Source organism: Poecilia latipinna, unplaced genomic scaffold (assembly GCF_001443285.1).
Source record: "Poecilia latipinna isolate Pla-1442-1.1 unplaced genomic scaffold, P_latipinna-1.0 Scaffold288, whole genome shotgun sequence".
In the NCBI taxonomy this organism is placed as follows: Eukaryota; Metazoa; Chordata; class Actinopteri; order Cyprinodontiformes; family Poeciliidae; genus Poecilia; species Poecilia latipinna.
Window position 1 is genome coordinate 328,457 of NW_015112904.1, and position 23,354 is coordinate 351,810.

The 23,354-nt window shown below is 39.8% G+C and overlaps 1 protein-coding gene and 1 pseudogene across 2 annotated transcripts; both read right to left on the minus strand.

Moving 5' to 3' along the window:
- Positions 1-6,444: 6,444 nt before the first annotated feature.
- rad23aa (RAD23 homolog A, nucleotide excision repair protein a) lies at positions 6,445-18,438 on the minus strand. Of its 2 annotated transcripts, none has more exons than XM_015034136.1 (9): positions 16,343-16,361; positions 16,105-16,266; positions 14,201-14,403; positions 13,298-13,341; positions 11,699-11,826; positions 11,350-11,437; positions 10,176-10,306; positions 9,720-9,881; positions 6,445-9,010 (listed from the first exon to the last, which is right to left on the minus strand). In XM_015034136.1, exons 2-9 carry the CDS (start codon positions 16,114-16,116, stop codon positions 8,897-8,899), a joined length of 882 nt encoding a protein of 293 aa, XP_014889622.1. In that variant the 5' UTR covers positions 16,117-16,266; positions 16,343-16,361; the 3' UTR covers positions 6,445-8,896. The 2 variants fall into 2 exon arrangements, with proteins under 2 accessions (XP_014889622.1, XP_014889621.1); XM_015034135.1 differs by lacking the exon at positions 16,343-16,361 and adding an exon at positions 18,196-18,438 and having other exon boundaries at positions 6,447-9,010.
- The window catches only part of LOC106948450 (E3 ubiquitin/ISG15 ligase TRIM25-like), a 9,440-nt pseudogene continuing 4,424 nt past the window's right edge, over positions 18,339-23,354 (minus strand).

Consider the following 23,354-nt stretch of genomic DNA (forward strand, 5'->3'; position numbering starts at 1 on the left):
CTGGCGCCATGTTTAATTAATAACCAGAAGTCGTTTTTGTTTGGATGGATTCTGGTCGGCTGACATAGTTTTGAGCTTTGCGCTACGCTGCCCCCTGTGTGTTTGGCATGTTTAAAACAACGCTCACTGTGGGATTTGGTGTGGATGAAAGGCTTTCTGAAAACGATCCAGTGTCTACGATATTTTTAAACCAATGTGGTGGAGATAATCATTTTTATAAAGATCTGATTATGATCCTAGCCCGTCCTAAACATATTAGCTTCGGCCTCTGGAACAAACGAAGATGTCAACGCAGGATGTCACTTAAAAACAATCAGTATCCTCTAATTTGGATTTGAGTTAATTTTGTGGAAAGTAAAAGGGACACTCTTAATCTTTTGTGTGTGATTGAGGAAATCGGTTCACATACAACTAGATTAGATGTTTGCTGATCTAACAGCTGCCAGCTATAGCTTCCTATTAATGTTACCAGTTTTCTCATCCAGCAATCAAAGAAGCATATTATCCCCAATAATTGTTTTATTGACATGATTTAATTGTTCTTCTACCAGGAGGCCCTTTACTGTAGGAAAAAAAAAATGAGTGGGGTTTTGACAATCACAGGATTTTTTTTAATTTTATTATTCCTGGAGACAGATGAGCTGAACCAGTTAGACAACAACAAAAACACTCTGAGATCTCAATCTAGTTGAGTATATTAAAAAAAATTACAATTTGTAAGTTTATCCTGTTGTTTACACTCCCAGATAGGCTGCTGCTCCAAGAGCTGAGGGGGCCACACTGTGGAGAAAAATGATTGCCACATTTCTGACTTTATTTTGTTGTTTTAACGGAGGCCTACGAGGTCAAGAGTCAAACGTATGTTGTACCAGTTTGTCTGTCAACTGCCTGTGACAGTAAAATTTAATAGTTGTCACGGTTACGCCCCACGCAAATGCATGCACTCTCACACACACCAGCACTCCCCGCTCCTCCCCGAAGCCATTTTAAATGGAAGAGCCCTTATAGATCAAATAACTGCACTGATACAATCATGCCAGCCAATCGCATAAGTCAAAAAATGTTTTTGTAAGCATGACGGTAGATGGATCACTACTTAGCGTGTCACATTTTAAATCCGACTCATGACAACCGTTCAGTATTAATCACATCGCCCCCCCAATCCTCCCAACGACGCCACGCACGACAGATTTCAAAGGGAAGTCTTAAATCGAGACAATCTGTGGAGGCCTTTTCGCTTTCAGTCACGTTGTTTTTTTTCTTTTTCTACATAAAACCCCCCCGCGCAGCACGTTCTCCCACGTTGAGTCCGAACGCCCATTCAACCTCACAAAATAACTGGACTGCCTGGCCGTGTTCCTTCACCGCAGGGAAAGCAGTCGTAGTCGGCCGAGCTGACCGGCGACCTCTCACCCGCTTCATAGAGAGGACTGGGTCGGCTGGACGAAGGCGGTAGGCTGATTTCTTTTCGAATCAAAGAAAGTGCCTCTGTATTCCCATTATGCAATTTGTCAAACATGAATTCAGGTTGTTTTTTCTCACATATAAGCTATAGTGAATGGTAATTAAAATAAAAAATAAAAAAAAATGTCAGGAGGGAATGGAGAAAAAAAAACAATGACAGCTCACTAGATAATCTCAAGCATCTTTATATATAATACACTTTTATATATATTTATAGATATATACTTTTTTTTCCTTTTAGTTTGCAAGATAAGCTCTGTGGCAGTCTAGTTATTTTTTGAAGCATGGCATACATCGCACAGTCATAGGATGCATCTGGAAATCGCTAATCGGAGCAGAGTCGAAGCCCACGACCATCGGAAATCCATCGCAGACCCATCGGTAGAAACGTAGAGTATCGGCTAACGTAGATAAGGATTAAAACTTAAACGAACAGATTTGTTTTTCTTTATTGTTTCGATGGGAAGTATTGTTCTTGAAACTAAATGATGTATGTTGATTGAGCCATGTGCAATGCCTTGGTAGAGGAATTGTGTTTGTTAGAGAATGTTTGAGGGTGTCATGCAAAAAAAAAGAAAAATGGAGGGAAACCCTCTTAAGATTTTTTTTTTTTTCCTGTTTGTTCGTTTGTTTTTCAAGTCCACGTGCTCCGGGACTCTAAATACACGAGCGGTAAGATAAAAAAAAAAAAATGAGAAAGAAAAAAAAAGTTTGGGGGACATTGTTTTAATTTTCTTTTTTTTTTCCATTGTTTCCTTTTATCACTTTTTCAAGAAAAGAAATTCATTTTTATTGATGGGAGTTAAAGGAACAATTTCGCAGCTCGTAAAATATATATCATTATGAAAACTGGTGCTTTCGTAAAAGAATAAAGTACATTCAGTCTCTATTATACATAAATAATAATAAACAAAATTAAGTGTTATCATAAGAACTAATTTTTAGGAAATCATGCATTACTCTATTTCTTTGTATTTACCGGGGAGAGGGAAGGGGGGTGTTCATTGTACGAAAAGGTTGTTGTAACAAAAGGCATTTTTCCTCTCCCAAACCTTTACAACACAGCAGAGAGAAAACACACATCCTCTTGTAAAAAAAACAAAAAAAGCTTGTAAAAAATTGTCATTTGTTTCCTGCGGACTCTATCCTACCTACCAGTGATCCTAACGTGGAACAAAGACAAGATCTTCCCAATATTCCGGGAGATGCACGAGTCTGGATTCCTGTTCCTGAACGACAAGAGCGACAAAAACATAAACATGCTGTAAATGACGTCTTCGTTTGTGACTCACTTCCAGGGTTTCCTCCGTTTTCGGCCAGCGGGGTTGTAGTCATCTGAGTCAGCGGCAACTCGAACCCTGTTTACCCAAAAGCCCCCCCCCCTGCCCTCCAAGTCCCCCTCCCCCAAACACCCACCAGCTGTAAATGATGATAAATATTTGTTTGGTGACGTAGTGTTATAGACTCAGAGCATCTTTAAAGGTTGTCCCTAAAAAGTGCCTTTTGTTCACAGATTCCATCTTGTATTCCTGAGTGCCCATCTCAAAAGAAAATAAGTCCCTCCCTCATATTTCTATATCTTTCTCTTCTTCTTCTTCTTCTTGAAGTTTTTCAAGCAGTATACATAGTACTAAAGGAAATTGGTGTGATTTAGTTGCTCTTTTTATTGTTCAATACTATAGAAAAGCTGAAAAAAAAAGTCTAAAAAAAATCTCCGTCTTGCTTCTCTTCCTCTGTATCTTGTCGTCTGTTTATCTTGGACACTGGAGTAGTCTGTAGCTGCGTATCCTTCTCTCTCTCTCTCCCCTCAACTTTCTTTCCTCCCTATTCTCTCTACAGCGCGGTTTAAAAAAAATGAAAAATGTAAAAAAAAGAATACGCAAAGATTTTTTTTTTGTTTTGTTTTGTTTTTGTCTGAGCAGAATGCAATTAGCTCACATGTTATCCTTGTCTGTACGCTTCACATTGTATTACCATACCCATCTTCTCCAGCTTCTCCATTCAACAGCTAATGTAAGTGAACAAGTTACACCACGAGGCTCTGGGCTGGGCCGAGGACATGGGGGGTTTGGGGCCGACGAGAGGGGGCCGTTTCGGTGTGGAGGGGTAAGAACACACAGCTGTGATAACCAGTGGGACTGCTAACAGAGATTGCGGGGGGGGGGGGGTCTTTGTTTTTGTGTCTGCCCATCGTAGGGAAATGTTTAGAATAATGGGAGTGTGAGACCAAGAAATGATAAGGCTCTGCTCACATTAATGCAAATATTTTACTGGTATTTTTTGTCCCGCCTCCGTTCATGATTGGAAAATCATGATTTTTAGACACATTTTCAAGTGCAATACAGACTTGGCCAACAAATATTTGAAAAGCTAAGAAATGAACAGCTTACTTTGCACGTATGAGAGACAATGGCAACAAACAGCCGTGATTACCAGTTTTCTACATTTATCTCACTATTAAAAAGAAAAAAAAACTTAACTAAGGAGCTGGAATGGTAACATGCTCCAATAAAAACAATGTCTTACAATTATTAGGGAATAGTATAGTGTCGTGATTTGGGTTTTTGGAAATTGTCTGTCTGTATTTTGAAGTCAGATTTTCTGACTCTAAAGTTCAAAATACAACATTAATGCCTCTAGAGGTAGAAAAGTGTGAGATCTCCTGGAGTCCAAAGCTGCACATAAGTTAAATGTATTTAAAGTTTGAGATTTGAACTATTCATCAGAGCATCTCAATGTCTGATTAAACCAGTAGAATGTCCCTTTGTGATCATGTTCATTCAGTTTTTCAAACACAATAATATAAAACGGCATTTCTTACTGACTTTAGTATTACAACAATTAGGAAAAAGCACCAGCTTTGTAGAATTTTATCAACTTCGATTAGAGTCCAACTCTGGAAGAAAAGCAAAGTGTTTATAATCGATGTTCCTGATACTTGTAGATATTTCAGCATTCCTTCAGAAGAGCGCTAAAAGTAGATGTTTAGCTGTAGCTTAACTGAAGAAGATTCTAGAAAAACATCACAACTGATGAAGTCAGAGCCTGAAAGGTTCACATTTAGCCCAATTAGCACAGTTGCTACAGGATTTATCAGCTTGGAGTTTTCTGGTTCCTAAACCTGGCACTTTGTGATCTTTTTTTTTTTGCAATCAAGCTAATGAAACAATTAACCATGCCATCAACAAGAAGCCATTTCAGAGAGACTCATATTGCAGAGAGCAGTGTACATGTGTGTGTTTTTTTTAGGAGTGTGTCTGGAGAATCTGCCTCTGCAGCAGCACTAACCATCCACCGTTTTTGTTTTTATCGTTTTACACACCTCGTTTTCAACATGTTCTGTTGGGCTCAGATTAGCGGTTAGCGACTCCAACCCGCCTGGTTATCCTTTCACTTCTTACCCAGTTCCAGCACAGAGCGCCCCTCTCTTCTCCCCCATCCTTTCTACAGAGCAGCAGCCCATCCTCACAGGCCCCCTCCCAGAGCCCGTGGTGAAATGCATGTGTTAATTACAGTTTCTTTTCCATAATAATAATAAAAAGCAGTTTGAAAAGAGCAATGCCTTTACCTGATTGAATAAAAGGATGTTCTTGACTGTAACCCCTGGTCTACTGGCTCTTTACTCTGTCTGGAACAGTGGTGGAAAGATTTCCAGATGATGGGCACCACAGTGTGGCTGAGGTTTTTTTTCTTTTTAAAGCACCTCACACACAGTCGCATCAGTTCCTTCATTCTTGGAGCGCTTCAACAAATCACCCAACTAAATTGCCTTCTTTAAAGACAAGAGTGGTAGACAACTTTAATTCAATTTAAAAAGTGAAATCACTTTTACCTAACATAGCATGTAACTTTTAACTAGCATATCTTAACCCATGCTATTGCTGTAACTGGTGTATTAAATAAACCTGTTAAATTAAATAGTGCTTAGCCTGGCAGGCCACCACGCTTGTATCTGTTTTTTCTTAATTCTTGGGGCTCATCATCAATATGCCGTTTTTAGATCATGTGAGATGGGCCTTTGTTGTTTTGGGTCAGCAGTGGTTCTGGCCTTTAAACTTTCTACTAGAGGTCTTTAACTGTCTCTTTACTACAGTTAAAATATGACTAGACCTGCAGAGATTGAGATATTCTGGGTGGTTTGGTGACCTCCTGGTTGGAGGGTCGATGCACTCTTGGAATAACATCGGATCCCCGTCTTCATGGGAATGTTCACCAGGGCTGCATCCTTCCTTCAGATAGAGATAATGATGGCTCTCACCTTGGTTTGATAGCATCCCAAAACCTTAGAAATGCCTTCATAACCACCGTCGTATCACGTCCACGTCACACTGCACTGATGCAGCAATCCACCCAAAAGGATCCCAGAGTGTACACACCAGTGCTGTTCTGTTTGCCTTGAGGACCAAAATCATTGAGATGAAATCAGTTTGGACCAGAACAAAGTATTTTAAAAACTTCATGTGCCTTTTTTATTTGATCTGCTCAAAAACAAAGTAATCTTTTACATTGTTGTAGATACATATGTAAAGGTTTTGCATGATGGTGTTATAAGAGATTTTTAACTTCTTGTGGTGGATAATTTCCTTATCTGGCCTGAAAGATTTCAGTTCGTGTAAAAGTAGGTCGCTGTTTGTGGTTCCAATTATTCCAAAGCTACAGAAGATATTTATCTGTAAAAAGTCTTGCTGTACTAAATGAAAAGGTCTGTGTCAAACCTATACAGTACACCTTCTGGAGTCAAAACCTTTGAATGTTTTATTAATTCTAATTTCCAGTGTTTGAATTTTGGGTTCCGAGTTGTGAAACAATCATCAGAATGTATGCAATTAAAATATTTTTATTGTGCTGCAAATTTAAATAGTTTTCCTTTCACAACTGAATTAGTGAAGTAAACCCAAGCTGGATGAAATCCTAATTGAGCTGCATCTGTTTAATCAGTGAGACGAGGATGACAATGATGTGAAGGCACAGAGTCAGGGAGCTGAAAGACTGCTGATATTTAATGTAGCACAGCATAGTCTAAGATCATGTTGATGCTGTAGGACAACAATCAGTACAGGCTGCCTTCACACACATACACACATGCGCACACGCACACACACGCACACACACAGAGAATGCACTTGTGTTACCGGTAACAGCATCTTTTCATGAACCCCATAAAATAAACCAGGGCCTTGTCCTTCATGCTTAGATATCTACAATAAGAACGTTAGCGTGAATATTTCATGTTCTGAAAAAAAAAAAAAAGAGGGTTCCAAGTCCCAACTCGCTCACTGATGGTCGGGTTGGGATCGGATCTTGATTGGAAATCCCATTGGTGAGAAAGTCTTCAAAAATAAAAGTAAAACTATAATACGTTTCTTACAGACAGTCCTTATCGCTCAGTGGAAGAACAGAACCTAAAGGTTCTCCAAACCTTCATGATGGTACGACAGAGAGCGTTCCTGCACTTATCCCACTTTAAAAGCGACAACCAGTTCTTTCGTGATCCGGGTCAAAAATAAAACCATAGAATTTAAAGAGTACGGCTGAAACAGCCTATGGGGAGTTACGCAATACCCTCAGTCCAAAGCCTGGAGCTGTCAGAGTCTAGATACTGAAGGAGGAAGTTTAGAGCAGGATCGTCCTACACTGGTTAACGGTTCTCTTAGGGAAAACTTCATGCGGTCAAACTGGGCACAGGCTGTTAGAATCAAGGCTGAAAAAACAACAAAAAGGTTCATTTTGCTGTTCTATAATTTAAAGCTTACTACAAAATGCTAGTAAGGTGGCTGAAGAAATGCCTGGATGAAAACATGGACATGGCCTGGAATCAAAGGGTCATCCATCACTCCTGTTCAGGTAAAGCTTTTTGTATTACTAACAATAGTTGCAGAGTAAAATCAGCTGAATCCAGGCTAATTAACCAGAGACAGCCTAATTATCCAGCTAATCTTAGCATGTTTGTCGCTAAATCCTGAATAAAAAGATCTGAGGTGACGGTTTTCCTTTGATCGGCAGGTCAATGAAATCTGCCAGTTTTCTACACCGCTGATTAAATGCAGTCTAGAAACAAGCAGCAAGTTCTTAAGGTATAAAACTAAAAGTTAGGTCAACATTAGAGGCATGAATATGAATATTTAAATTTTGCAATTCTTTCGTTTGCTGATGCATTCAAATATCCTGGAGCACATCCTGATGGGTGTACTCCCAATAAGATCTGAATACAAAGAGTGAATTTTCATAAAACTATTGCAATAAGTTCGATTTGACCAATCTTTTTTTTTTTTAAATCACAAGCCGTTTCTATAACGGTGTTCTTGATGATCCATGGAGTTTTGCTCCACGTCGCCCCAGGCCCAGCTGAGACGCGCAGGTTGTTCCGTTTCTGATCAAATGTCCGTTTTTGGATCAAGTTGCCGTCATTAATAATGTTTGATCATAATGTTGTGCTCAGAATGAAACCACAGCTGTCGGAGGAGAGTAGCGTGTGCAGTCAGTATTTAATATGTAGTGTCATAAGGAACCAGGAACAGAAAGCAGTTTTAGATGTGATGAAGAGTCAGACTCGTCTTCACATCACGCTCAGACGCTCAGGAGTTCAACTGATTATTAAAGATCCCGTTCTGTGATGGTTTTGTTCCTGTTTTGACTTCATGACCCCAGAAACATGTTGAGAGACAGAGAGAGACAGAGAGATGTAGAAAAAAAAATGTTAAAAATTAAAAATAAAAAAAATAAAAGGGCAGCACAGTCCAGTCCGTCACTTCTTCTAATTTCATTGTCGGACGTGAGGCTTACAGAGGTACACACAAAGCAGTTTGTTTTTTGTTTTTTTTTTCTTTTCTTTTTTTTACACACGCTGATGATGTGGTCGCAGCACGTCCGTCCAACCGACCGACCGACCGACCGACCGAGCTACAGCATTAACGACCTTAGAGGATGCCAGATTGATTACGTTGTTGGGTTTTTTCTTCTTCAGCCTAACTGTGTCGCATCCATCTTGCACAGGCATACAGACAGACACGTACTCTCACACACGCAGACATGAGCACGCAACCCCACACACACAACCCCACCACCACCTCCGCCCCCCCACTCCACCCCCTAATGTTCACAAAGCGCACCTAAAATCAAATTACAGATCTCCCCTAAGCTGACCCCACTCATTCCATTGGAATTCACGTGGATTTCATCATTCTTCCACACTTTTCTCCCCCCTCCCCCCCACTACTCCCATAATCTGACTTTCCTGCACTTAACCCCCCACCCCCCAACCAGCCTCCCCTCCCCCTCCTGTCTGCTTGAGCTGAGGTTGTACAGTAAGATCAGGGGGTGCAGTCTTTATGTTGAGCTGAGGAAGGGGGGAGCGGTGGGATGGGTGGGGCAGGAGGGGGGTGGTGGTGGTGGTGGTGTTGGGGGGTGGGAGGGGGCAGAGCTCTGCTCCCGTTCAGTCGTCTTCCAGTCCCTGGTTGAGGAGAAAGTTGGCTGCCAGGTTCTCGTTCTTCTCGCAGGCGAAGTAGGCCTGGATGACCAGCGCCTCGGGGAAACCCAGAGCTTTTAACTGGAGTGGAGAGGAGACAGAGGGGGAGGCGGGGTTAGCACCAGGAAGCAGCAGTGCAATATGGGATTTGGTGTTTTTAACGAGGAATCTGCCGATTTCCTTCATTTTGGAAAATTGGTTGACACAAGTTTGCATGTGAAGCAGATTTTATCTACCTCTGTAAAGGTCTGTTACCGACTGTGACTTCTCAGACAGAAAAAAAAAAAAAGAACAAAAATTGGTATTGGCCAAAAGTGGAATTGATGGTGAGGCTTTTTTAAAGATTTGTTATCGGTAGGCCTGTTGCAATAAGCAATAAATCAATTAATGGTATAGATGATTTATTGTTTTTCTCTTTTCTCACTTTCGACTAAAAACTACATGACGAAAGTCTTTAGTCTGGTGCTTTGGCCTCAAATAGCACTTTTCTTTGGAGGACAATTTGAACTTCATAATTCATTTCATTTGTTGTTTCTGTTGTTTTGTTTATTTCAGATATTTAAAATGTTTCCAGTTCCAGTATAAAATGTTCACCAGAATTTAAAGTTCATTGATCTTTGAGAATGTGTTCTTAGTCTCCAATAGGTCACTTTAAAATGGTTTCACAACAACAATATTATCGCTTATCGCAATAACTTCTGGTACAATTTATCATCCAGAAACATTTGTGACGTGGTGCTCGGCCAGTGGCCTGCAGTCGGTGCGTTCCTGGTTTCCCCATCAGACTCACCCTTTCGATGGCTTCCTTCTCCTGTGGTGTGACCTGGATGTAGTTGACGGGCGCGCCCTCTTCACCCGCCGCCCCCATCTCGCCGACCTCCGGGGCGTCGCCTCCTTCTCCCACCGGCTCGTTCAGCATCTGGATGAACAGCTCCTGATGTTGGCTGATTTGCTGCCGACAGAAAGAGGCGGAGTTACTTCCAATTTCATCTGAGTCCTTTTGTTAGTCGTTCTACTCGATTACCATGTGGATTTTGAAATTCTAAAATGTTGCCAAAAAGAAAAGGCACATCAAGCAAACTTTGACAAATTTAAGTTAATTTGGTTTCTTGGCTTTAGGAGATATTTAGACTGATTTTATTTTAGGGTATCAATACAAAACAGGATGCATCATTTTCCTTCCACTTCACACACAATAAAACACACTGGTGTGTGTGTCCTTTAGACCCCAGCATGAGGGGGTTACCTGTAGAAGTTGTGGGTTCTCTCGGCCCAGTTGCTGCAGGAGTGCTGGGAGCAGAGCCGGGTTCTGCTGGATGGCCTGCCTCATGTGCAGGAACTGCGGCTGGGTTCTCAGGAATGCTAGTGGGTTCTCACCTGCTGGGCCACACACACAACACACACACACACACAACACAACCAAGCAACCGCTGAGAAACGTCAAAACAGGAAAATATGAACGATCCAACAGCCCTGGACAACAAGGACGAGTAGATCACACACTGCCAGGGTTGCCATGCCAACATTCTTTGAAAAAACAACAACATTTTTCTGTATAGTACTGGTCAACACTCACAGCTGCAATATCTGGATCAGTAGTGAAAATAGACTGGAACTCTTCTAGTCCTTAAAATGTAACAAATACAAGGCCACACACCTAAGTTTAAAATAAAGAAATATATCTTGTTAACAGTTGTTGCCATGGCCACTGGGCAAAACAAGTCAGAAATCTCCATGGAGTTGGAACGTTGCCAATTTATTTTTAATGTCATTCCCAGATCCGAGTTCTGACTTCAAATCAGCAAATGGAGCAGCACAAGCAGAGTCCAAGACTTTATATGGTTCACTGTCGTACTGCATCACTTTTGTTATTTCTATTTTTTATTTCAGATTTTTTAAAATATTTACATGTTCTCCTTTTTATGGTTTGGAGTTACTTGATTTCTCTAAATTGTCTGTTTAGAAAAGCATTATACAAATAAAATGCATTATTATAAGATTTCTGATGAATCAGTATGCTTAGCTAGTGGATAAACTGTCTCTTCTAGACCCAACAAAGTCAAAATTATTATTAGTGTGTTGAAATTTACAGGATTTACCAGCTAAAACATCAGGACATGAACAGAAACACACGTTTTCTAACAGCGTTTCCTATAAACCCAAAGCTTTCCTCATCAGAACTATTTGGTTCTTCCTGTATTATAGATCCACAGCAGCGTCATCCATCTGTTAAAGCAAACTGATGGGCTTCCTCAGGGTTTCCTGGAAAACCAACCGGAGCACTGAGCATTATAAGCTCACACCTAAAGGCTGGCTCTCACATTTCAAGCAGAAATATGTTTTCTTTTAAACCCACCATACAGATAAACAACAGAAATGAGTTTTGTTTCTCAGTCTAAAGACAAAGAGCTGCATCGTACCTTCTGCTAGAGACGGAGGCTCCGTGGGGCCAGATGTGGGGGCCTGGGCCGGTGGGTTGCTCTCCTGAACCGGGCTGCTGGGGATACCCTGGGAACCAAACAATGCACATCTATCACACACACACAGCTGCACACTTCCTGGATTCTGGTTGGAGACACTCAAACACCCGACGATAAATTAGAACAAAGAGGTCAGAATCCACAGTCCAGATCGATTCTGACCTCTGAACTGCTAACACGGTCAGGAAAAAAAAACTCACATTCTGACCAATCTGGAGTTCTTCCTAAAATGGTAAGAGTAGTTCAGTATGTGTGTGTGTGTGTGTGTGTGTGTGTGTGTGAGGCGTACAGTGAGGAGGTACTCCACCGCTCTGTGAGGGTTGTTGAAGCTGGCCCGTAGTGCAGCGACCACTCGCTCCCTCTCGTAGCCCATAGACATGATCTCTGTCAGCATGGCCTCGTACTCGGCTCCAGTCACTGCAGACACAACGGCTGTTTTACTGGCATCAACCACGGCAGCAGGCATGTGTCAGCAAAAACTCTTGAAATACTTTCAAAAATGAACTGTTGACTGATATCAGAAATAAAACTGCCTTAAAATTATATGAACTCCAACTAAACTTTGCTCTTTACATCTTAGATTTCAGTCAAAGTTTAATGTTTTTTTTTTCTTTGATTTAAAAAAAATTCACACACACACAAACCAGAAAATTCACAAGTGGGAATTATTGATTTCATATTTCTAGATATGAAATGGATGATTTGTTCATCTATTCAACATTTGAATGAGCATAGAGTTGATGACACTAATATAGAGATGTGTATCATCGGCGTAGCTATGGTAACTAATATTGCTTGTTATAATTTGAGCTAAAAGGAGAGAATAGATATCAAATCGAAGGGGCCCAAGGTGGACCCCTGTGGTGCCCCGTATGTGACTTCTGTCAGCTCTGATGAAAAGTTGCCTACTGACACAAAGAGGTTTGTTTCATCACACAATTAATACTTAGCAAGAAATCACACAGCTGCAGATATTTAAAAAATAAAGGATAACATATTTAAGAACTGGAAACTGACAACATTTTAACTCCAAGTTAGCTAAGGACTGAAATGCTTAACAATGACATAACCAAATTAAACCAAAAGCTTTTCTGAGAAATTAATACAGGAATACTTTTGACATTTGATTTTTTTTTTTAACAAACTACAGATCTGTTGTTGGCAGAAGTTGTTTCTAATCAGGCAGAAACGGAAAGTCAGATGCTTTGATTTTTACTCAGTTCTACAGCAAATAGATTTTTTCTAAAGGTCTATCTCAGCATTTTTCAAGACTCCTGTTTGAAAAGTGCTGCTTTTGTGCTGCTTTTGCAACACAAAAGCAAAAGCAGCAACACAATCAGGTGTGATGTCAATCTGAAGCTACAAATGTTGCATTTAAAAGCTACATTCACAGCAAAGATTCTTGGAGAACAACTGTTTACCCGGGCTTTAAATAGACTGTTATACAAAAAAATATGCAATGCAAAGAATTGTATTCACTTTACATATTTAAGGTTTATATCAGTCAATCTATGAGAACACCACTTCTAAAACGTAACAGAAAACTCCATGTTAAGTCGTCCCCAGCATTAATGTGGGCCGGCAGCGTGACGGACCTGCTTCCCCTCTCGGTCTGAGGATGAAACAGGAATCCCCCTCATTACTCTCTGTGACGCCACAACAAGGAAGGGCTCACTGTTGTCAGCCTCTAAACATAGAAGCGGCATGCAACGCAGCGCAGCCTGTAAAGTCCCCCGACTGACAGCAGCAGCAGCTGCTGGCCGACAATGTGGAAAGAAAAACGCAGCAGCGCGACAATACCTTCAATAACAAGGTCAGAAAGCTGTTGGACTGAATGAGCGGCAGCGGCTACTGTACGCAGCGTGGCGTTAAGCGGTGAGGTACCTACCGAGTGTTGAGGAGGCATCCAGGCCCTGACTGACACCACTGGAGCTGCAAGACACCAACAACCATTAGATTTTAGAGGCAGAGTTGAGCTTAATGGCAGAAAGAAGATTCTAACTTTGTCATTCCTTACAAGACAAAGTAGGATTTTCTTTTTAAAGACAAATTAAAATGCTTGATTTTTTCTTTGTGTAACTTAAAGTTGATTTTTATTGCATAGTGCTCTGTGATTTTATGTCTGAAAGCGCCTCTGATACTTTATTAAACTAAATTTAGCAAGAGGAGAATTCAACATTTTAATTGAAATAATTCAGCAAATTCAAATGTTTTAAAAAGAAACAAATGCTTTTTTTGTATGAGCAAAAAACACATAAAACTGGCATTTTTAGTTATGGCTAAAACACAGATGATAAGCTTGTTAAAAAAATATTACAAGCTCCGTTTCAGTTCAGCAGATTAAAAAAAAACAACAACTTTTGACTAGAGACAAAACGAGAATAAAGAAAACATTTAACTAAAGCAGGCTGCAGTTACTGTCTGAATGTGGAATGTAAAAAGTCAACTTTGATTTGCTTAAAATAAAACTGTTCCTGTAGATCCATTCCCTTTTAGATTCCTTAGCTTCACATACACAACACTGGTTCACCTTTTTTTAAACAGATGAAGAACAAATAAAAGTTTCTTCAGCAGAAAATTACTGATTTAAACCAGTTTGTTCCAGAGACTTTTCAGATCAATTTATCAGCTGAGCTGAAACTCCTGCAGCCTTTTAATATTAAACATGAGTGGAACGGTAATATGGTAGGAATCAATATCGTTGTCAGAACGTCATGGAAATTGAATTAGTTCTTTTAATAATGAAATGAAATGTGAAATGGTTCCCGTTTCTCCTCTACATCAGCTGTACCTGGCTGGCTGCTGCGGTTCTGTGGCTGCCGTGTTGGGCTCCGGTTTGACCTCCTCTGAAGAAATGGGGACAGCTGCAGGGGCCGGGGCCGGGGCCGGAGCGGGGTTTGTAGCCGGGGCGGGGGTGGAGGTGGAGCCAGAGTCTTGCACAGGCGGCTTGGGGGCTTCCGAGACTGGCGGTGAGGCTGGAGCTGCAGGTTTAGCCTTTCATGAATTCAAAAACAGTCAAAAGAGAAAAATATTAGAAAACTAAATTGAAACTAAAAGAAAACATACTAACTCACGAGAACGATCAGAGTTGTGGTAACAGGATTCTTACAGAATTTACAGCACAAAATCAAAACTTTTGCCACAATTTTCCATGTTTGTTTGCAGATTCTGCCTTTATTGTGTTTGAATTGTAGTTTTACCTCTAGGTTCCCTAAATAAACAGATTTCTACAGCCTTTATACTGTGAACACAATTATCAACCAGGTGATGTTTAACCATGTCATCATCTTAAGGAACATTTTCTAAGTCCAACAGGGAAAAACGTCATTGATTCAAGGTGACCTATTAAACTATTTTGCAAAATTCACATTTTGGCCTTTTTGTTTTTTTTGCTTTCCATTTAATATACATGTTGATTCTAAAAACAGCCCAAGCTTTTAAAAACAAACAGCTGTTTTTTGGAAACAAATTGGTGCTACATGGTGTCTGAAAATGAGCCATTTAAAATAAAAATAATAATTAAAAAAAAACCTCCTAATTGCCGAGTCACCTAGCAACCCAAGTGAAGCTGCTGCACAATGGCTGCTGGAAAAGACAAGTGTTTTTTTGTTGACTTGCCATCCACAAACCAATTGCTGCATCGTTGTTAGTTGTGCAGGAGGCTCCGCTTCTGCTTTTCAAAGATGTCCGCTTTTATAATGTGTTTGCATCCATTTTCACGTGTGAGTGTAAATGTTGAGCTGTGGGCAGGGGGGCGTGGCCAGCAGCAACTTATTTGGATTTAAAGTGAAAAGACGCCCTAAAACAGCTCATTCTGAAAGGAGCTCAGAATAGGCAGAACAAAGACTAAATTATCATTATTTTTGTACAAAAAAAAGGTCATGAACTTGTTTTGCATAGCCAGTTAGTATATGCCTATACTAACTGATTAAAGGAAATATAATGGGTCAGCTTAAGCACAGAAGTTAATATCTATCTGTGTAATGAAGCAGGGTTTGGTCTAAATAGGTCAACATCATATATCAATGTGTGTATAATTATTAGAAAGGTTTTTTTAGGCAATATGGGCCAGAAAAATAGAGATATAGCTGAGTCTAAAAAGTCAAAAGTTAAAAACAAAAAGTCTCTCAGAGGGATGCAGCAGTGGACGTTGAAGGTATTGGAGTGTGATCACAGAACCGTCAAATGTTTTGTTTCAAACAGACGCAGGAAAGAAAAAACACAAATTAATTGTCATGGATTTGAGAAGAATCAACGTGAAGCTACCAGGAGGTCATTATGTTTGAGTTCAGTCATATTCCATAAACTTCTACCTGGAAGAGGTACAGCATATTCAGAGACCTGGGCACTGTGGGGAGGGCGGAAACCATTCTGCTGTCTGGTGACAACATTTTGGATCAACCAAGAGCACTGGCAGCTGATTAATAAAATTTTTTACAGAAATCTCATTGTGGAAAATCTACTGCATTACAAAAAAAAAAAAAAAAAAAAATCCACAAAATTTCCAAAAGCCATTTCTCATTTACCCATTATTATCAAAATCCGGAGAATAATTAGAGCTATATTTCATAATCTCAGATTGTACAGGAACACTGTGCTAAAGCAGCCTTTTAGTCCAGAAAATCCATGTTCATTTCTAACTTTTGTAAGAAGCATGAAATGAACCATCAGCCTTGAATTAATCCCTAATCTCACCTTGGACACCATCACTACAACAAAATTCTTCTCGTCGATCTTGTAGTCTTTAATAGGCGTGTCATCTTGCAAGATTTTCCCGGCATAAATCAGCTTCTGTCCAGAAACGGGGAAGTTGTCCTTTCCCCGTTCAGCCTCAATCTTCTCCTTCAAGGCCTTCACCTGATGGAAGAGAGCGGACGTGACACATGACCGCAGACACAGATCCAAACTCTTCTGTTGACTCTGAACATCTGACCTGCAGTTCATTCTGTCACATTTCAAACACTTTCATGGAGTTTTATTCTGGTTATGTGTGAGTAGAAGAAAACAGATACTGCAGGAAAAAAAATATTTTACGCATTTGTAAGGCGCCTGTTCAATCAATACCTTCTCAATTGTAATTTAGGTCTGGACTTTGACTGGGCCGTTCCAACATAAATATGCTGTCGTGCTGGAAAGTCAACCTCCGCCCGCATGTCAAATCCAGACTCTCATGTACCTGGCCCCATCACATGTGTCTTTGCTTCAGCACACAAGAGCCAAATAATTAGGACATTAGTTGTAAGTAATTCAGTAACTTATCTAAAAGTTGCAGAACAAAGGCTCATGAGGATTAGCACTAAAGTGGTAAAGTTGTTAGGTTTTGTAAAAATATTTTTCTGTGGCTCTAGTGGCATTTATTTTTCAGTATTCAGCCAGGAAATAAGTGGCTGAGTCGACGCCTAGTAGCCAACATGTGGCGCCCGCTCTACCTCTGCACCCCGTCCCAACCAGGCATTGTTAGTTTGAGCCACACAATGTTTTTCATGAAGTCCAAAGAGACTAGTAAGCTGGTCAATAAAACTGAGCTTTGGATCTCTGCTGCTCCTCCAGAGTTACCATGAGCTTCTTGGATAAATGTCTTCCTCAACTAGTGTGTTAGTTGAGGATTACAGAAATAGTTTGGCAGATTTGCAGTTGTGTCATACCATTTCTATTTTTGAATGATGGATTGAACCGCAAATTATGAGTTGTTCAAAGCTTAACATATTGTTTTATGCTCTATCTGTGCTAATGTACTCCATGTTCTGCATGATGGCGTTTGTTCACTAACAAACTAGCAAGGCTTCACAGAACAGCTGGTTTTATGCTGAGATTAAAATAAATTATTCTGAACACAAAGTCTGACATAGATGTATCAGAATAAATACAAATATAAAAACCTTCCACACATTTGCATCTAAAAAAAATTGAAAACTATAAAAACAATAAATTTTCCTCCCACTTTACAGTTGTGCACTAATTTGCCTTAAAATTGAATAAAATTACACTCACTGTATTATAATGTGGAAAAAGTAGAAAAGCATTTGATTACAAAGCACTCTGCTTAGTGCCAAAATATTTCAAACAAGAGAGCAACTGAAAAGCTAGCTAAAGCCTCGTTCAAAACAGCCCAACTACATTTCTGAAATGACTTAGCAGTGACTGACTTTTTTTCCTAGCCCAATAAAAACTTTAGTTTTGAGTTGTAGCTTAGCATTTCTCTGCGTCTCATTCTATAAAGTTCGAATACAGGAATAACTCTCAGTAATATCACAGTAAAGAAGCCGACTGGTCGTTCAGCATTTGACTCACAAGATACACCCCACATTCGAGAGCATGTTAAACTGAGCCAGCTTCCCACTGTGCTAGCTGTACAGCTAATCATAATTGGCAGAGTCATAAGCATTAGCATTAGCGTCCCCCTAGTTCATGTTGTAAGTATTGGGTATTCAGGGTAAAAAACTACGTCAAGTCGTGGTACAAAATGAGCAACAACCACCTCATACCCAGGCGACAAACTTAAAATGTCAAATAACTTATTAATGGCTGCGTCGGAGGGACTTTGTTGGTATGCTGTCAAGCTAACGGTAGCAACATTAGCCTGCTAAAGTTAGCCCGTAATGCATTTGAGGTGTCGCGTTGTTTCGGAATTTAAGGAGGGCTGCCAATGTGCGGTAAATACGCCCCACTTTTGCCGAAATTACGCGAATATACAAACCACTCAAAACTGCATGGTCCACCGCAAACTAAAACACAAGTAATACAGCTAGCAATGTTAGTTGCGCTAGTTAGCAAATAGCCTCTCACCGTTTGTTCGGGGTCTATCTCAATCTGAATAGTCTGCTGCTGCAGTGTTTTCAGCGTGATCTGCATGGTAGCGACGGCTGACGTCCTGTCAGATTTCCTTCCGATGGAGAAACAGATGCTTCGCTAAGCAGTTAGTTTGTTTTAAAAGTTGGCGTTTCGGGTAAGATGGGAGCTAACCGACAAATGTGTGTATCCATGAGCACTCAGCAAATCGCCATCTTTGGTGACAAGTTGGTGGAGCAGTGAGAGAGGCAGAGCTGGTAGCCACGAGATCTCGTTGCAGAACGACGCGATTACGAATCGGGACTGTGAAGGCAGCGCTACAGTAATGAAACTATGGAAAGTTGGAGAAGACGCAACACGTGTAGAACAAAACTTTATTTATGTATTTATTGTCCTTTATGTCATTTTAATTTTAAGTGGTAATGTGGTTTGTCTTATCTGGCTGTTGTTTTCAAAGCTTTTGTTGATCAAATTTTTACGTATATAATATAATTTCAATGTATTAATTTTAGACAGCTTTCTGTATCTTGATAGGAACATAGTGTATGAAAGCATAAATCTGGGGAGGGATACCAAAACGATTCACCCTTTCCCTTCTGAATAGCTCTGGTCTCCATCATTTGGAAATGAAAGAAGTTGGAAACCACCGGAACCACTGATGGTGATTAAAGACGGTCTTTGGTCAGAGAGGTGACCAGGAGTCCAAATAGTCACTAAAACTGTTTCAGTCTTTCTTTGTGCACATAAAAACAAAAACATCAAAAAGGTCAGTCAATTCTAATATTTTTCTCCAATCATAGCATAGTGACCGTCCAGATGGAAGCCACTTCTTCCTAAAAGCCACCTTAGAGCATGTCAGTCCAGGAGAAACAAAATCAGCTGGCCTGATAAAACCACATTAGAAATGTGTGGCCTGAACTCCAAGCCTCAGTGCACAAACACTGATCTCAATCATGCAGTACTTATACATATACATATCAATATTCTGATTGGACAAACTTTTACTGCGAAAACTGTTTTCTTGGACGCATGTAAATACATAAGAAATAACGGCCCTTAAAGTTAATTCCTCTTCTGAGTATATCTCTTCCTGGTCCATTCAGTAGACTTTAAAGGAGGACAAACTGCTCCAGAAAGTAACATCCTCATCCAGAGAGCGATATCTACATGTTATGAAACTCTCTCTACAGATAAAAAGAAAAGCTTCTCCTAATTAGCAAAGTGCAGGCTGTATACAAAAGTGCAGAAATTGTGACTTGAAAGAAAAATGAGATGTGGAAATGTTTATGGACATATTTGCATCCCACATTCTGGACTGAAATGCATAATGAATGCACTGGGAAAAGCAGTTTCAGCTGAATATGAAAGTCTTGGTTTTCATCTCTGAGTATTATTCCTGTTCTTCCTAAGTTTCTTTTTCAGACACTTTTTATACATGGTCAAAATGAATAAAGATTTATTTTTCATGTGCCCAATATCCACCCATTCCTCTGTTTGAACCCCTCTTGTAAATTTCTCAAAGTTTTCTTAAAGAGATGACACATATTTAAAAAATTCAAAAGCTCAAGAAACCTTACTAACCTTTCAGACAGGAGCAGCTCTTGATAAAGTTGAATCTTTAATCAACTAAACATAATCTTGCTTTTCAATTTCACGCAGAATTTCCATCTGAAGGAAATGTTTCTGCTCTTTGCAGATAAATCTGCAAATAAATCTCACAATTTATTGTAATAATAGCAGATTTCCCAGTAATCAAGCTGCTTTATTGAAGAAAGCCAATGAGACAGAGCAACAGGCAATTTTTCTGTTCTAAATCTAAGGAATTTAGAAGAAAACGGCATCACTTGATGTTAGTTAATGTCAGATTAAAGCAGAAACACAAGCAGTTTGTGTTTCTTCATTCCAGGGACATCAAGTTGAGGTTGAAGGTGATTCTTACAGTAGAAAACTAGACAGAATAAACAGGACTTGAGGGCTTTCAGTTTTCTCCCAGTGCAGAAATCACAGGTCACATCTTCAGGTCCAGCATAGCAGTGGTCAGCAGCAGCAGCTTGGAGTCCAGTCTTCTTCAACTGCTCCTCTAAAGCTGCTAGCATGGTGTTCTTCTTTAGCACAGGCCTCGGTGTGAACGTCTCCCTGCACTGAGGGCAGCTGTGGATTTGTTCCTGATCACACCCTTTGAACTTTTCCATGATTTGTCAAATTACACTCACAAACATAAATATATTTGGTAACACTTTATTTGAAGGGGTGTGCATAAGACTGACATGACACAGTCAAAAACATGACATATCATGAACATAAAGAAGTCTTTATGAATGTTTATGACAGTTGTCATGAAGTGTCATTCGGTAAATAATGACACTTTTAATGCAAAGTTGCTCTAAAAGCTGCATTAAAAGTCCTTTAAAAGTGCCAACTTTGCATGATTTTGTAAATTATGATAATTTAATGCAAAGTTAGCATTTTTAATGGACTTTCAATGCAACTTTTAGAGCAACTTCGCAGTAAAAGTGTCATTATTTACCGAATTACACTTCATGACAACTGTCATGAACATTCATAAAGACTTCTTTATGTTCATGACAGGTGTTATGTCATGTTTTTGATTGTGTCATGTCAGTCTTATGCACACCCCTTCAAATAAAGTGTTACCATATAATTTCATTGGAATTTTAATGTGAAAGATCAAAAAAGTGTTATAAAATACTTTTGATTCATCTGCAACAGTATTAAACCTTCTTGTCTCTGAGAGCAACCAGTTGCCCTGAGAAGTTGCCTGATGGTTGCTATTGACTGAACAGAGTCCATTTATGTGTAATCTAAGCTCAGAACAAATCCAGCTGCTCTGCGACACCTCAGAAGTTCAGAGATTATCAAGGAGCAAACAGCATCATGAAGTCCAAGGAACACAGCAGACGGGTCAGAGCGAAAGACCTGGAGAACCTTAAAGCAGAGAAATATTAAAAATATAACATCCCACTTTTCAATCTATCATCTGGAAATGGAAAGAGTATGGAACAACATTAAGCCTACCAAGAAAAGGCCTAGTCAAACTTCAGCTAAACTTCCAGGCTGAACAAGGAGAGCTCTGATCAGAGATGCAGCCAATAGGCTCATGGTGAATCTTTAGTGAGACAAAATATGGAAAAAGTTCAAGAGGTATGAATGTTTTTTTAAGCCTCTGTAACAGGATGTCAGGGAGAGTGGAATATGACATTTAATTTTTTCTCAGTGATGAAAGCCAGCCTGTCTGCAGATGTTTGTCTGAGTCAGCAATTTATTTGTTTATTTGGAGCTTTGGAACATTGTGACCGAGCTGCCACCAGAGGGCGATAGAGGGCCTAAAAACTCTGAAAAGAAGATTAGGGGGAGAAAAAAAACAATAATACTTACAACAATAATCTAATAGAAATTCATGGTAAATTTGGAATAATAATTTTCTTAATCAAAACATCTGACCATTTTTTAAATCATTATTATAAAATATAAGTTAAAATAGCTCTTTGAAATCTTGTTTGCTGTGCTCATCTTGAATTCATCAAGCTGCTTTGCTCCTCTAGTTAGTGTAGCGATCATGAACTGGACCAGTTTTAGTCCAGATAAAGACTGAAGGAACCATCCAGCAGCTCTGACTTCTTTCTTGCTGCTCTTAAACCATTTCATTGGAGCTCTGGCTGGATGTTTGGATCTCTGTCCAAACATCCAGAGTTTCAGCTTTGATGGAGCTGAAACTCCATCAAAGCATCAAGGCTTTTCAAGACTAAAAGAGTTTTAGATGATTGTTGGTGAAAAAAGCATCCCCACAGCATGCTGCTGTCACCACCATGTTTCACAGTGGGTAATGTGTGGAGGTGAATGTGTCTGTTTTCTGCTAAACTTAATGATGTCCAGGTGTAAAAAAATGTTTTGATGTGATATAAGTCAGTGTAAAGAGTCATTTTTTCAAAATTGTTGTCCTGACAACTGATTCCGGTTCCTGGAGCAGATCCAGGACCAGAACCTGATCTTAAAGCTAAGATTTAATCCACTTTAACTCAGGTCAGATTGTTGCTCCTGTAAACATCAGGTTTAATCTGATCTTCTGCAGCATCTGAAAGAAAAGTTTCTACACTTTAGACCGTAAAACTCACAGTTTGTTGTAAAAATTAAGAGAAAGTGTTTCACGTTTTTCAGTAATTAAGTTGTTTTATTGAAGAAAGCCAAACAGAACAATAAACATTTATTTTTCTAACCTAAATCTAAAGAATAGAGAAGAAAACAGCATCAGCTTAAAGGTCAATTTAGTTTCATTTTCCCCTTTGAATTTCAATACAATGTCATAAAAGAATGAAAGAAAACATCAGCAGAAATTATTAATGGTTCCTGGAACTCAGAGGCTGAGAACTCCTTTTAACTAGAGAAATAAAGAACAAAACAGCAGAACCATGAAGCCTGATCAGCAATCAGAGAGAAAAGAGGAAATCTAGTTGGGTTTAATGAACTCTGCAGAGGATCCAGGTGCAAAAATATTCCCAATCCTAACTCCAGTCAGTAGCGGCTGAGTGAATCTGGTCTGGACTCTGTGGAGGAGAGTCATGATTTCAGAGACGCTGTAGAAGGACAGAAGACCTGCTGTGTGATCCAGGTACACTCCTAGTCTGGAGGAAACTGGACCTGAGATGGAGGTCCAGATGTTGTTGTGACCAAATCTAGAACCATTACAATTTAAAGCCCAAGATTTGTCATTACATCCAAAGAAACATTCAATCCCACTTCCTGCTCTACTGATATTCTTGTATGTGACTGATACAGAAACGAACCCGCTCCACTCCACCTCCCAGTAACAACGTCCAGTCAGACTCTCTCTACTCAAAACCTGAGACCAATTAGTGAATCTGTCTGGATGACTAGAATAAGACTGACGGTCTTTCATCCATGTCACCTTCCTGTTCTCCTCTGATAGAATCAGCCGTGTGTTTGCTGTGTTTGGATCCAGTGTTATTTCACATGAATATTTCAAGAAACCAGCTCTGCTCTTTGGTTCTGGTTGTGGTTCTGACAGTAGAACATCCACCTCAGTGACCATCAGTGAGATGTTTGTCCATGTGTCTCTCAGGACGTCCTGTAGTTTGCCTCTGAGCTCTGACACAGCTGCTGTCACGTCCTCAAAGTGT